Source organism: Ictalurus punctatus, chromosome 26, assembly GCF_001660625.3.
Source record: "Ictalurus punctatus breed USDA103 chromosome 26, Coco_2.0, whole genome shotgun sequence".
In the NCBI taxonomy this organism is placed as follows: Eukaryota; Metazoa; Chordata; class Actinopteri; order Siluriformes; family Ictaluridae; genus Ictalurus; species Ictalurus punctatus.
In genome coordinates this window covers 6209904-6222500 of record NC_030441.2, presented here as the reverse complement: position 1 = coordinate 6222500, position 12597 = coordinate 6209904, and the positions used below count along the sequence as shown (strand labels likewise).

Here is a 12597-nt window from a genome sequence, read left to right as displayed (position 1 = left end):
GGGGCACTAGAGCCACACCTCTAGTCATTTTGAAAGGTGTCAAAATGACTAGAGGGGGTGGAAAAAAAAATTTCACGTTCTATTTAAACACTCTGTTTTAGGAACTGGACAGTTTGGGGGGGGAGGTTGGGGATTTGCCAGCTACATTTAAGGAGAGGGAAAAAAAAAGAAGAAGAAGAAGAAAAAAAGAATACTCTATGATGGCAAACCATATCGCAAGGTACACAAAATTCCCGAACGCCAGCAGAGCAGAATCAAATATGCAGGGAGGAACATGTTACGCCACACTGCATCTGCTCCTTGAGGCCGAGCACCAAAAAAGGAAACGGCTAAGCCAGCCTCCACAGAGAGGTGGGCGGCCGCTCCTCTCACTTGTAGAGAGGAGAACGGCTTTAACAAAAGGGTCTCACAAGTAGTGACGGCTGAATGGAAAGAATGTTCTCTTTGGAGTGACATGATGATGGCCTTAAGCTTGTGAACTCTCAAGGAAAAAAACGGGGAGGGGACATGAGAGAACACAGCTGTGCCCAAACACCTGTTCCAAACGCTAAACTGCTGCCAGTTATGAAGTGGAGGTGGGTGAGAGAGAGGGGGGGGGGGGGGGGGGGACGACGACGACACATACACGGAGACAAATGAACATGCCTGTGGCTAATTTCATTTTTTTGGTTGTTGTTTTTTTTTTTTTTTTTACACTTCAAATGGAAATGTTAGTGTAACCCTTGCCATGCCACTCCCCTGCTCCGTCAGACATGACTGGGAAAGAACATTCCTAATCACCACTGCTACTACGCGAAGCGTTTCATCTCAACACCCTCCGTGAGGAAAGCCATCAGCTGGTGGGGGTAGTACAGGACGACAGGGGGGCGTTGTTCAATGCACCAAACCACCTCTCAGTCCCCCGTCAGTGAACGTGGAACTGAAGCGCGTCGGCGATGCTACCGCTCGACACACCTTCAGCACACGTCAAACCCGCTCGCGCCCGGTTCCCTTACACACTGACACAACGATTTAAAACAAAACAAAAACCCCAACAGAGTCGAGCTTTCCGCGTCGAATAATAATAATAATAATAATAATAATAAAAATAAATTAAATAATGAGAAATCCTATAAAGTGAACGCGTTGTGTGGGGTTTCCTGCAGCAGCTTCCCGCTTTTAGTCAGTGGTAAGATGGGTGGGTGAGGGGCGGTAAAGACAGGAGACATGATGGCTCCACGTCTCCAACACCAACACGCTCAGACTGACGGAGAGACAAAACCCGCAGGAGCAGACGGGAAACAGACAGCCACACTGTCGCAGCAGTTCGGTCAGGAGAAGCAGCTGCTCATACTCTGCGTCGAGAAAGCGCCATGGAGCGGAACTACGAAAGGCTGAGAGAAACCCATGAGCGACTCTGGTATATTTCCATTTCCTACCGTTCACAACGTGTCGCGGGGGAAAGCCAGACTTCACGTAGAGACGTATATTTATTTATTTATTACAGCAAACCTGTTCAATACTCCCCAAAAAACCTCTACACTGAGCTCTCAGGGCGTCGAGGAGGAGATTTAGAAGAGCTGGTCAGGTCACAAGACTAAATTTTCCTTCAACGCATTCAAATAGGCCAAAGCATGAAGAACTGCCGCCATCGCAGGAGAACTTCACTAACAATCTGTACTGAAGCTAACCTTTCGACCTGCCCACAGTACAAACAAGTACACGTTCTCACACCAGAACACCATCACCTGTTGCTCTTTACTACTAAATCTCCTGCTGTGTGAGAAATCGGACGAGTTTTACATTAATCCGACCGACTGAAAGGACTGCGGAAGTGCAGTCTGGAGAAGACATCCAGACTCTCCATGATGAGTTCACCAACAACAAATCAATACAACAGCGTATCATATTTAAACCAAATGCATTTGGTTATGAAAAATAAATATATATATATATATGTATTGAATTGAAAAAATACATAAATATATACTAAGAAGACACTTACTCCGCGTCCCATTTTACGTCTTTGGGTTTGTTTTTTTGTTTTTTAAAAAAAATAAAGATGAGAAATACTGTGTGTTCAAAAGCAAAGAGTTAAAAATGATTTAAAAGTCAGAAAATGAAAACTTGATGGCGGATTGATACAGGCGCCCCTGAACGCGTCCCCGGCCACACGTGTCACTCCAACTAGACACGCACCGACCAGCGGCGCGCGCGGGGTTTCACTCCTTTATACCGTGACGTCTGCTTCTTTTGCCATGGTAACATGGAGTGGGTGGAGTCTGCGGCAGTGAGACGTCTGATTCTGCTGTAGTGCACTTTACAAACTCAATGGTTTTTGTCGCATTTTCAGCTAGGTTAAGCAATGGACGTATATTGTAGGAAAACATATTGGTGGCGGAAATGTTATAGTTCTTAGTTAGGCTTTCTAGATGTTCCTTTTTTGCAAAAATTTGACATGAAATATAAATATATTAAAGTTTATATTCCAGTGCAGTGTATATTCAGTAATGTTTACGTGGTTAGCACGTGCACCTCACACTTCCAGGGTCAGGGGTTCGAGTCCCACCGTGGCCCTGTGTGTGTGGAGTTTGCATGTTCTCCCCGTGCTGCGGGGGTTTCCTCCAGATACTCCGGTTTCCTCCTCCAGTCCAAAGACATGCATGGTAGGCTGATTGGCGTGTCCAAAGTGTCTGTAGTGTATGAATGGGTGTGTGAGTGTGCTCTGTAATGGGATTGGAACCCCGTCCAGGGTGTACCCCACCTTGTGCCCCATGGTACCTGGTATAGGCTCCAGGATTCCCTGCGACCCTGTAGGAAAATGGAAGGATGGATGGAATATATTTTTTCAATAAGAGTTTCAGTCAAGTGTAAGTTACGTTTAGAAAGTGAATGCTAAAAAATATCAAATATTTACACACTGCAAACTATAACCTATAAATGTGTTGCTGTGGAAACAAACATGTTCCACCTCCATTAGAAGACAATGATGTGCCCTGTGTGGGACTGTTAAACTGCTGCAGTAATAACGAGACCTTAAAGGCCTGCTTCAGTTCCAGGGTATTTTGTGTGATATATGATACCAATATATATATATATATATATATATATATATATATATATATATATATATATATATATATATATATATATATATATATATATTTGTAAAGATATATGTGATGATTTAGCTATTGCAGTGACAGACAGCAACACACTCTTGTAGAACAGAAGCCTAATCTAATAGCCACTATAATCACTTGTTATCAGATACAGACTATTGCTTCTTATCTAATTGGATTGCAGAACTGTAGTTGAAATTTTATTTTATGACAGTAATCAATACACTAGGTAGATAAGTTTGTGAGTCATTTCAAGAAATCAGGACTTTGTTGGATCGGCATACCTTTTGTATTCCTAAGTTAACACGTCATTGCTGTGTCAGCAGTGTAATCCTCTGTGCACTAGTCTCTCAACCAGTTTTTGACACAGTCATAGTGATTCACTCTGTTTGGAGCACATGGCTTGTTCTGATACATTTCATCCAAATATGAGACACCTATGAGAGTCACAGTTACGAGTTTGTTATGACACATATTGCGCTGTACTGTACTATTATGCTGATGTTTTGGAAACAAGTATGCAGTGTTTGTTAGTGCTGCTGTGGTTGCTTGAAATAGGTCTCTTTTTGTATTACTTCATGTGGCTAAAGATAGACAGTCAGACTAGTAGTCTAGCTTTGACAACTATATATATATATATATATATATATATATATATATATATATATATATATATATATATATATATATATATATATATATATATATATATATATATATATATATATAGCCATAGGCATGATTGATTTTATTTCTGGATAATAATGTTTTATAATGTCAGAATGAAATATAATAAACACACCATACACATTTCTTTTCTGAGTTCAGGTCTGATATTTATTGCATAAATAAAAATGGTTTATTTTCAGCATTGCACAATGGTTAACTGCGGACTGTGGGCGTGTTCATAGCATAGAGGTCGTTGTGGTTTAATAGTATGTCTCTTTTTCTAGCCAACCTACAAAAAGGGGAAACAGAAATGAGAGAATGCCCCTTTATCATGGAATGACAGATTTTCATGAAATCGATTTCACAAAAATAGTACGTGTGAATCTGTATTTATTGTTATCTATTGAGAAAGCAGATAATATACGTGATGTCTGTTCTTACCTCCTGGGTTCCGCCGAAGGTAGTATTTTCTGACCTCGTCATAGATGAAGATGAGGAGTGAATAAGGCATAGGACATAACCACCACCATGGTCTAAAAGAGATGGACGGTGAACATTACAGCTACATTACTGAACATTACATGGGCTAGGGTTAGAGTTTGGATTTAGATTGCTATTTGTCTGCACAGTGATCTTAGGACATATTGCAATAGAAATGGGTGACTACCATCAATAGATCATACAAACACATCCAAATTAAAGGAAACAATCAAATTTCTATTGTATCTTCTGACCATATCTCTGGAGAAAAAAAAAAACATGCAAAATAAACAAACTTACTTAAGTGGATACATTCTAACAGCAACATCCATGCCTGGACAGTATGACAGAAATGCAGCCAAAGCTGTTTCCTCCATAAGGCCAAAGTTGAGCACTTTGTTACTAAAGAAAGTTTAATGAAAGATGAATGAAATCCCTTACAGTCTATACTGCATTGATGAAACAGTAATTACAATAAAACGCTTTATTTTCTCTGATAGCTTGATATAATTTCTGTTATACATACTTCATGCCCTGGTGTATCAGTGAGTTTGTCCTCGTCTTACAGATGATTAGGTCAGTCCATTGAACAATCACAATACTCATAAAAAAAGCAGTGTGGCATGTGTACTCCAGAATTTTTCTGTGCTCATAAGTCTGAAAAAAAAAAACCCCAAACAATTAGAGAGGTTCACCAAATGAGACATTCCTAGTCTTTAATTCTTGATTGCACTGATGTATATTACATACCCACTGCTGGCCATAGCTGTCCTCCAGGTCATTGTTATATGGATCATCCCAATTTACACGCAGTCCAATCAGAAACAAGGGCAGGAATCCATTCTCAGCAAGGATTACAAAGTAAGTGAAGAATCCACCAACTGCTTGCATCATCCCTATAAAAAAAAAAAAAGGCAAAGCAAACTCAAAATGAACTTTCCATTGATTCATTCATCTTCAATAACCATTTTATCGTGGTCAGGGTTGCAATCCAGAATCTTTCCCAGGAACACTGGACGTGAGAGGGGATTACAACTTTTAATGAGGCACCGCATGACATTACAGTGGCCCTTGCACACAAAAATTCACATGTTGGGGCAATTTTAGAATAGCCAATTAACATAATCACACGTTTTTTGGTGGTTGGAGGAAACTGCGAAAAAAAAACAAATTGGACATGGGACGAACATACAAAACGCCACACAGACAGTAACCCGAACTCAAGATCGAATAGGGACCCTAGAGCTATGAGCCGGCAAAGATACCCACCATAAAAATAATAATTGTGGTTAAATTGTGGAAATGGTTATATGATACACAAAGCTGGGTAATTTGATGATAACTTTAGTGAATACTTTGGTACGGCTGAATACGTACCAAGTCAGGTGAAAAAAATCTTTAATTTTCTCACAACTCATCTCAAGGACCATTGCCACTCTTATAAGTACATATTTCCTTCAGTAATTCTGACTATGAAATCATCTGTGAGCAATAAACCATTCCTAGAATTATGACAAGTGTGTTAGGCAAAAAGTTAGCTTACCAATTTGCCCATAAGCCATGCTGATGAGCCTTTCATTGACTAATTTGTCGGTTTGGGCATCTCTGGGCTGCCGCTTCATGATATCACTCTCAGGCCCTTCATAGGCCAAAGAAATAGCTGGCACCTGTAGGATTAATATAAAGCCACATCGATTAGTCACCTATACACAATTAACTATAGCATATGATGAACTCATATAATTATGAAATCTCCTCATTCTCACCATATCAGTTCCTAGATCAATACATAAAATAGTGACCGTTCCCAGAGCGAGCGGAATGCCCGCAATGACGAAGAAGAGGAAGGGTGACATCTCAGGGATTTTACTTGTCAACGTGTACGCAATGGATTTCTTCAAGTTGTCAAAGATCAGTCGGCCTGGTAAGATAAGTACATTCAATATCATTTCAATGTGAGGATTCTGTTTTCACAAGAACTGCTTGTAAAATGTAATCACAGATTCAGATTGAATACCTTCTTCTACTCCAGTGACAATAGAAGCAAAGTTGTCATCCAGGAGAATCATATCAGCAGCCTGTTTGGAGACATCAGACCCAGCGATACCCATTGCTACACCAATATCAGCCTTCTTCAGAGCAGGAGAATCATTAACACCATCACCAGTCACAGCCACAATGGCACCCTGTTGATAGGAAGAGAAAATATACATAAAATGAAACAATTCTTCAGTTTTTGCATAATAGCTAAACTAATTATTGACCTAAAATTGTTTTATGGTACCTGCCGCTGGAATCCTTCCACAATAATCAGTTTTTGCTGAGGAGATGTTCTGGCAAACACAATCTCAGTGTGGTGGTTTAAGATTTCATCCAGTTGCTCCGAGCTCATATTCTTCAGATCACCACCATGGACCACACAGGCCTTTGCATCTCTGAAAAGCCAATTTTCTTTAATATTTCATAAAAGTGAACAAACACACACACAATTTACAGCTTTGTGCTTACCTGGGGTTGACGTCTTCCACAGGGATGTTCAGACGAGCAGCTATATCTTCTACAGTCTCACTGCTTTCAGAGATGATACCCACACCCTTAGCAATGGCTTTAGCTGTGATTGGATGGTCACCAGTAACCATGATGACCTAAAAAGACAGACGATTCTTCAAATGCAGTACCATGGTTTTGACATTATGACTCCTGCGTCCGACATATGACACATGTAAATGAGAATGAAATAAGGCAGTACCTTGATTCCCGCACTCCGGCACTTAGCTACAGCGTCAGGTACTGCAGCACGAGGAGGATCAATCATAGACATGAGTCCAAGAAAGCAGAGATTCTCAGTGGGGAAGTTCACTGTCTCTGTGTCAAATTCAAATCCTTCAGGAAACTGATCATCAGGGAGGCTGTAATGGCAGAATCCTGCAAGAAAAAAAATCCATTAGTCTTTGTATAGCCTACACTGCACCTGAGAATTCACTGTCAAAACTGTACATTAATGTGGTTTACCTAGCACTCTTTCTCCAAGACCACCCAGTTTCAAATATACGCTATGGAAAGCATCCTTCATCTCATCATCCATTGGCTGCTCTTTTCCTTGAATCATAATGGTTGAACATCGATCCAGGATCCTCTCAGGAGCTCCCTTCATTACTAGCAAATGCTTGGTCTCTGAAGAATTTGGGTTCTTGTGGATGGATAGCTATTGTACACCAGATCAGTTCATGTTAGAGTTCCAGTATCGTTTAATAATCTATCTATCTATCTATCTATCTATATATATATATATATATATATATATATATATATATATATATATATATATATATATATATATATATATATATAAAAAATGAACGAAAGCATAGTACCTGATATTTGTTGGTGGAGTTGAAGGGGATCTCAGCGAGTTTTGCATAATTGTCTCTCATGTCCTTCACTGAGCCACAGCAGAGTTCAATACACTTTAATAGAGCAGACTCTGATGCATCTCCAGTGGTGTCTCTCTGCAAAATGTGCAAAGTTTGAAATGACGCTAAATATTTGCTTGCAAATACTCTCAACCCTCAAAAATATGATAAAACGTCATGATTTAACTGTGCTCAGTTTACTAATCAAACTGTTTTAATCTAATTAAAAAGTCCTCTAGGCCTATACACACCTGGCCAGTTTGCTTTTGCTCACTTGTTTGCACAGAATTGTCTGATAAATGCTATGTGGGTGGTGCATAACAACATCAACCTTGTGATTGTTGAGGGTAAAGCTTAAAAAATGAGAAATTCTGGTGAAATAAATGCAGACATTGGAAAGTCTCCAATTATTAATACTTTGTACAGTCATTGTACATTGCACCTGAGGACCAGCATTAACCTAATTTTGATAAAAATCCCTGGATTTAGGGTCTTTGGGCTTGTGGCTTTAATTCCAATGTTGTTTGGATGACACATATATTTATAAAATATTACATTCACGTTGTACTAAGCTTCAGTGATCACGTTTAGTGGTGACTTTTGCATGGACATACCCTAAGGATTGGAACATTGGCTTGATCTGCAAGGAAGACTGCACGGTTGCACAGGCCAGCTACACGAGCAAGGGAAGACCATGTGGCAGAGCTCCTGTCAAAAGTGGTTCCACTTTGGTTCTCTGTGGTATCAGCTTCGTGAATCTGGTTGTCAAACCACATATGTGCCACGGTCATACGGTTCTGGGTCAGAGTTCCTGTCTTGTCTGAGCAGATAGTGGAGGTAGAGCCAAGGGTTTCTACAGCTTCAAGATTTTTGACCAGGCAGTTCTTCTTGGCCATACGTTTGGCAGTTAAAGTCAGACACACCTACAATAAAAATAATCAAGTGAAAGCTGAGTATTGTTCTTGAGAAAAACCTGAGAAATGCAGAAAACTAGTTAATTGCTTTTTATGCATTTCATGCAGGTCAGAGAAAATATCTAATATTTAAGAAAAACAATGTTAATATCATCATAACATGCACATCCATGTTTAAGTGATAAGGCATAAGTGAGATATATTTGTAAGACACATTAAGTAGCAACAATGTTGTCAAGTACTCTATATCTTATTGTGTCTTAAAATGCAGAAATAGCCATATATCATTTGGCTGATTTTAGTTACTTAGTAATAGAATCATTTGAAATACAACAACAACAACAACAACAACAACAACAGCAACAACAATTACTACTACTACTACTACTACTACTACTACTGCTACTACTACTACTACTACTACTACTAATAATAATAATGTGAGTTAATCAAATCTAGTTACACAATTAACATTGCATAGCATATTTAAAATAATATGAAATAATTTTACGTACTGTAACTGTGGCAAGTAAACCTTCAGGCACATTGGCAACAATGAGCCCTATGAGGAAGATGACAGCTTCCAACCAGCCATATCCAAGAATCATTGACAAGATAGAGAAAGTTCCAGCCAGGAAAAATGCTACACCAGTGATGATGTGGATGAAGTGTTCAATCTCTATGGAGATTGGTGTCTGTCCAACTTCAAGGCTTGAAGCTAGGATAGCAATACGACCCATCACAGTGCGATCACCTGTGTTGATCACAACGCCTGTAGCAGAGCCTGAGGAAGAATTGCATAATGCAGCACACATTTTATTTACATTAAAAATGTTTTAAAATGTTTTTTTTTTGTATCTAAAATAAATGACAGTTTTCATGTACCTTCAACACAGTTTGTAGACAGGAATGCAATATTCTTTGTCTCTAAAGGATTTTCATTAGAAAAGTTAGGGGTACGTGTCTGAGGCTCAGATTCACCAGTAAGGGAGGAATTATCCACCTGAAAAGTTAAGGAAAAACTTGAATCAAGTCTAATTTAAAAATGACGTTCTTATAGGACAATCTGTGATTACTTCCTCTCCTACCTTGCATCCTTGTGCAGAAATAATTCGGAGATCAGCAGGAACTCGATCCCCACCCTTAATTTCCACAAGGTCACCAACAACCACATCCTCTGCATTAATGCTCTTCTTCTCACCGTCACGAATAACCAGAGCTTGCTATAACACAATGTTTACAATTCCAATAACTTTTGTGCATGTGCAGCAAGTGAAAATTGTATTTGCAATACCATTGAGTTCATATACCTGTGGAACAAGTTTCTTGAAGGATTCCATAATCTTTGAGCTCTTAGCTTCTTGATAGTACGAGAAGCATCCTGTGACCATCACCACTGCTGCAAGTACAATACCCAGGTACAACTAAAAGGAGGAAATATATATTGAGCCACATCCTGTTAATCATTTATTTCACGTTTTATAATGAGTAAATTAAAAAGCAAGTCAAGATTTTACAATCCATATAAAAATGTGTTTCGTACATTATCACTAACAGGCTCACTCTCTGTGGAAACCTGTATCGTATAAGCCAAAAAGCAAAGGAAAGCTCCAATCCACAACAGTGTGCAGAATCCACCAAAGAGCTGTTTGCAGAATTTGATCCATTCTGGGGTTGTAGGAGGAGGTGTCAGAGCATTCGGACCATCACGTTCAAAGATCTCCTTCGCACGGTAATTGGATAAACCCTTAATGAAAAAAGAAGTATTAGTTAAGTGTTAATGTAAGCAAATGCTGTCATAGATCTATTTTATTGTTCCTGATTTAAAATCTAAATGTTGTTGTAAGTTCGCTTTTTGTTCGGTGTAAAATCAAATAGATTCACAAATATATTACATCTTTATACTACTTACTCGAATGAGATCAGTGCCATATTTACGCTGAAGTTCCTCCAAGGTTAACTTATGATCGTCCTGCATGGTAGAACAGTTATTTCAAAAGCATTTTAAATGCACTTTTTTCAGAGAAGTTTCGTTTCCTTGTATATTTAAGTATCTTAACAATTGTTAAGTTGATAAGAACAGTTTTCACTCATGCCGGACATTATTGGAAATTGTTATTTTGGAGAAAATCCTCACCAAGTCCACTTCTTTCTTCAGGTCTTCCAGATCTTTTTTATCATGCTTTCCTTTCTTCTTTTTCTCCTCATTATCAGATGTTGATGCCAGCCGGTACCTATCATTTCCTGCCTGTGTAAATGTTCAAAGAAATGGTAAACATACAAAAAAAAACTATTGAAAATAAAATCAAGACAGATCCAAAAGTGATTAGAAGAGCTGTACAATGGTACAAGCCACTTACTCCTAACCCCATTCTTCTCCAAAAACGATCCGTATCTCCCCTTGTACTCCCCTTTTCTTCAGAGAGACATTGGAGTCTCTGTGTCTCAAAATCAGTTTTGCCAGCTTTTATACTCCAACATCTCACCTGGATGAAGAGGCGGAGATTCAGATACAGTTGGAACATACAGGCAGGTCATTAGAACATCTCAATGACAACCAATCAAAGACATCTATGAAGTGGGTAAGTTTTTGTGGACACATTTAAAAGTATTTTAGATACATCAGATGTTTATACAGGTAGGTCGTATGAAGTCGTCAATGACAATTAATTGCTACCTTTGCTATATGTAAAAAAAAAAATAGGCATATTTAATAAAAAGACAAAGAGAGCTAGATTAATTAAATATATATATATATATACACACACACATATATATATATATATATATATATATATATATATATATATATATATATATATATATATATATATATATATATATATAATTAATCTATTAATGGGATTTATTACATGTATAGGAAAGTACCAAAGACAGCAATGAAATTCATATATTTTTGGTGGAACTATAACAGCTGAACAATTTAGTAAATAGTCTGAATAGTTTATAAATAGTTTGGTAGAAAAAGAATAAATAGATGGGAACTATTATAGCCAAATCGGCCGGTGTGAATGTCAACAATCCGCTCATTTATCTGACCACACATGTTTGAAAACTGATCAGTTTATTTTAATTGTCTGTTTCATACTATGAGGCATGAGTGGCTGAGATCTTTTGACAAACGTTAGATGCCATTAATGAAGTTAATTACATTAAAGCCTAAAATTCACTCATTATTGCAGGTTTACTGTAAACTGTTCTTTGTACTATAGTAAGAGCAACTGTATACAAAATGGTGTCATCTTCATATGGATAGTGGAGATTTGTGAACAGTTCAGTGTTTATACTATGAACATTTCAGATGTGGACGATGTGTTTGTGGACAAATTTGTAAGTACTTTGGTTCTTGTCATTGAGAACCTTAAATGACCTCCTTGTCATTTAAGATGCAGGTTGAACAAGGTATAATTCAGTTTTCCACCTGTACTCCAAACTCCTCCTCTTCAGGTGAGCTGGTGGAAGTGGCATACAAGAGACCTCAAAGGTACGTACAGTGTAATTGGTATGTCTCAGCAAAGTATAATATATAGTGGGGTATATTATGAGTTCAAAAAGAAGGGAATGGTCTGTCCTACCTGACGGAAAATCAGCTAATAAAATGGGGACAACAAAATTGGGAAAAAGATTTTAGTTGTTAAGAAGGATGTAGAAAGATGAAGGAGTTGTCAGGGCTATGCTGTGATGTTATAAAGATGAGCATACAGGCAAAGTTGAGCACTGATTGAATGATGTAGTCATGGAGAGAAAATGTAACCGGATCAAATGGTACATGACAGCGGTGATGAAAATAGCATCGCTGACAGGACATCATGTGAAGAACAACACACACAATTCAATGGTTAAACATTAAACATAAGATACCTCTTTAATTAACAAATATTTCAAACTACATTTTATCTTCAAGACTGTTAAAGTCTCTCAATTATTCTTGTAACGAGATCCAACAATGCTGAATGGTAGAATTACACAAACTCCTTTTCGAGGACATGTGAAATGCAA

The 12597-nt window shown here is 38.2% G+C and overlaps 2 protein-coding genes across 2 annotated transcripts in view; both read right to left on the bottom strand.

Annotated features, from left to right (window-relative positions):
* LOC108258575 (sodium/potassium-transporting ATPase subunit alpha-1) overlaps positions 1-2193 on the bottom strand; it is a 17380-nt gene extending 15187 nt beyond the window's left edge. Inside the window, exon 1 of the mRNA XM_017457279.3 lies at positions 1985-2193. Within this exon, the coding sequence (XP_017312768.1) occupies positions 1985-1996 (12 nt within the window). The 5' untranslated portion in view covers positions 1997-2193. The remainder of the gene's footprint in view (positions 1-1984) is intronic.
* Positions 2194-3917: 1724 nt separating this feature from the next.
* On the bottom strand, positions 3918-11043 carry LOC108258574 (sodium/potassium-transporting ATPase subunit alpha-1). Its single transcript, XM_017457277.3, has 22 exons — positions 10938-11043; positions 10715-10825; positions 10490-10549; positions 10121-10324; positions 9888-10001; positions 9666-9800; positions 9463-9580; positions 9093-9361; positions 8278-8586; positions 7625-7759; positions 7263-7455; positions 7000-7175; positions 6759-6895; positions 6535-6685; positions 6268-6436; positions 6017-6171; positions 5794-5917; positions 5001-5146; positions 4777-4907; positions 4551-4652; positions 4212-4303; positions 3918-4059 (listed from the first exon to the last, which is right to left on the bottom strand). Exons 1-22 carry the CDS (start codon positions 10947-10949, stop codon positions 4031-4033), a joined length of 3072 nt encoding a protein of 1023 aa, XP_017312766.1. The 5' UTR covers positions 10950-11043; the 3' UTR covers positions 3918-4030.
* Positions 11044-12597: the final 1554 nt, after the last annotated feature.

Excerpts from the sequence above, each read along its gene's own strand:
- LOC108258574 (XM_017457277.3), bottom strand. Across the intron at positions 10,002-10,120 it reads GTGAGCCTGTTAGTGATAAT|TTGTACCTGGGTATTGTACT; the intron begins GTACGAAACACA and ends TCCTCCTTTTAG. Across the intron at positions 4,908-5,000 it reads ACAGCTATGGCCAGCAGTGG|ACTTATGAGCACAGAAAAAT; the intron begins GTATGTAATATA and ends TTTTTTTTTCAG.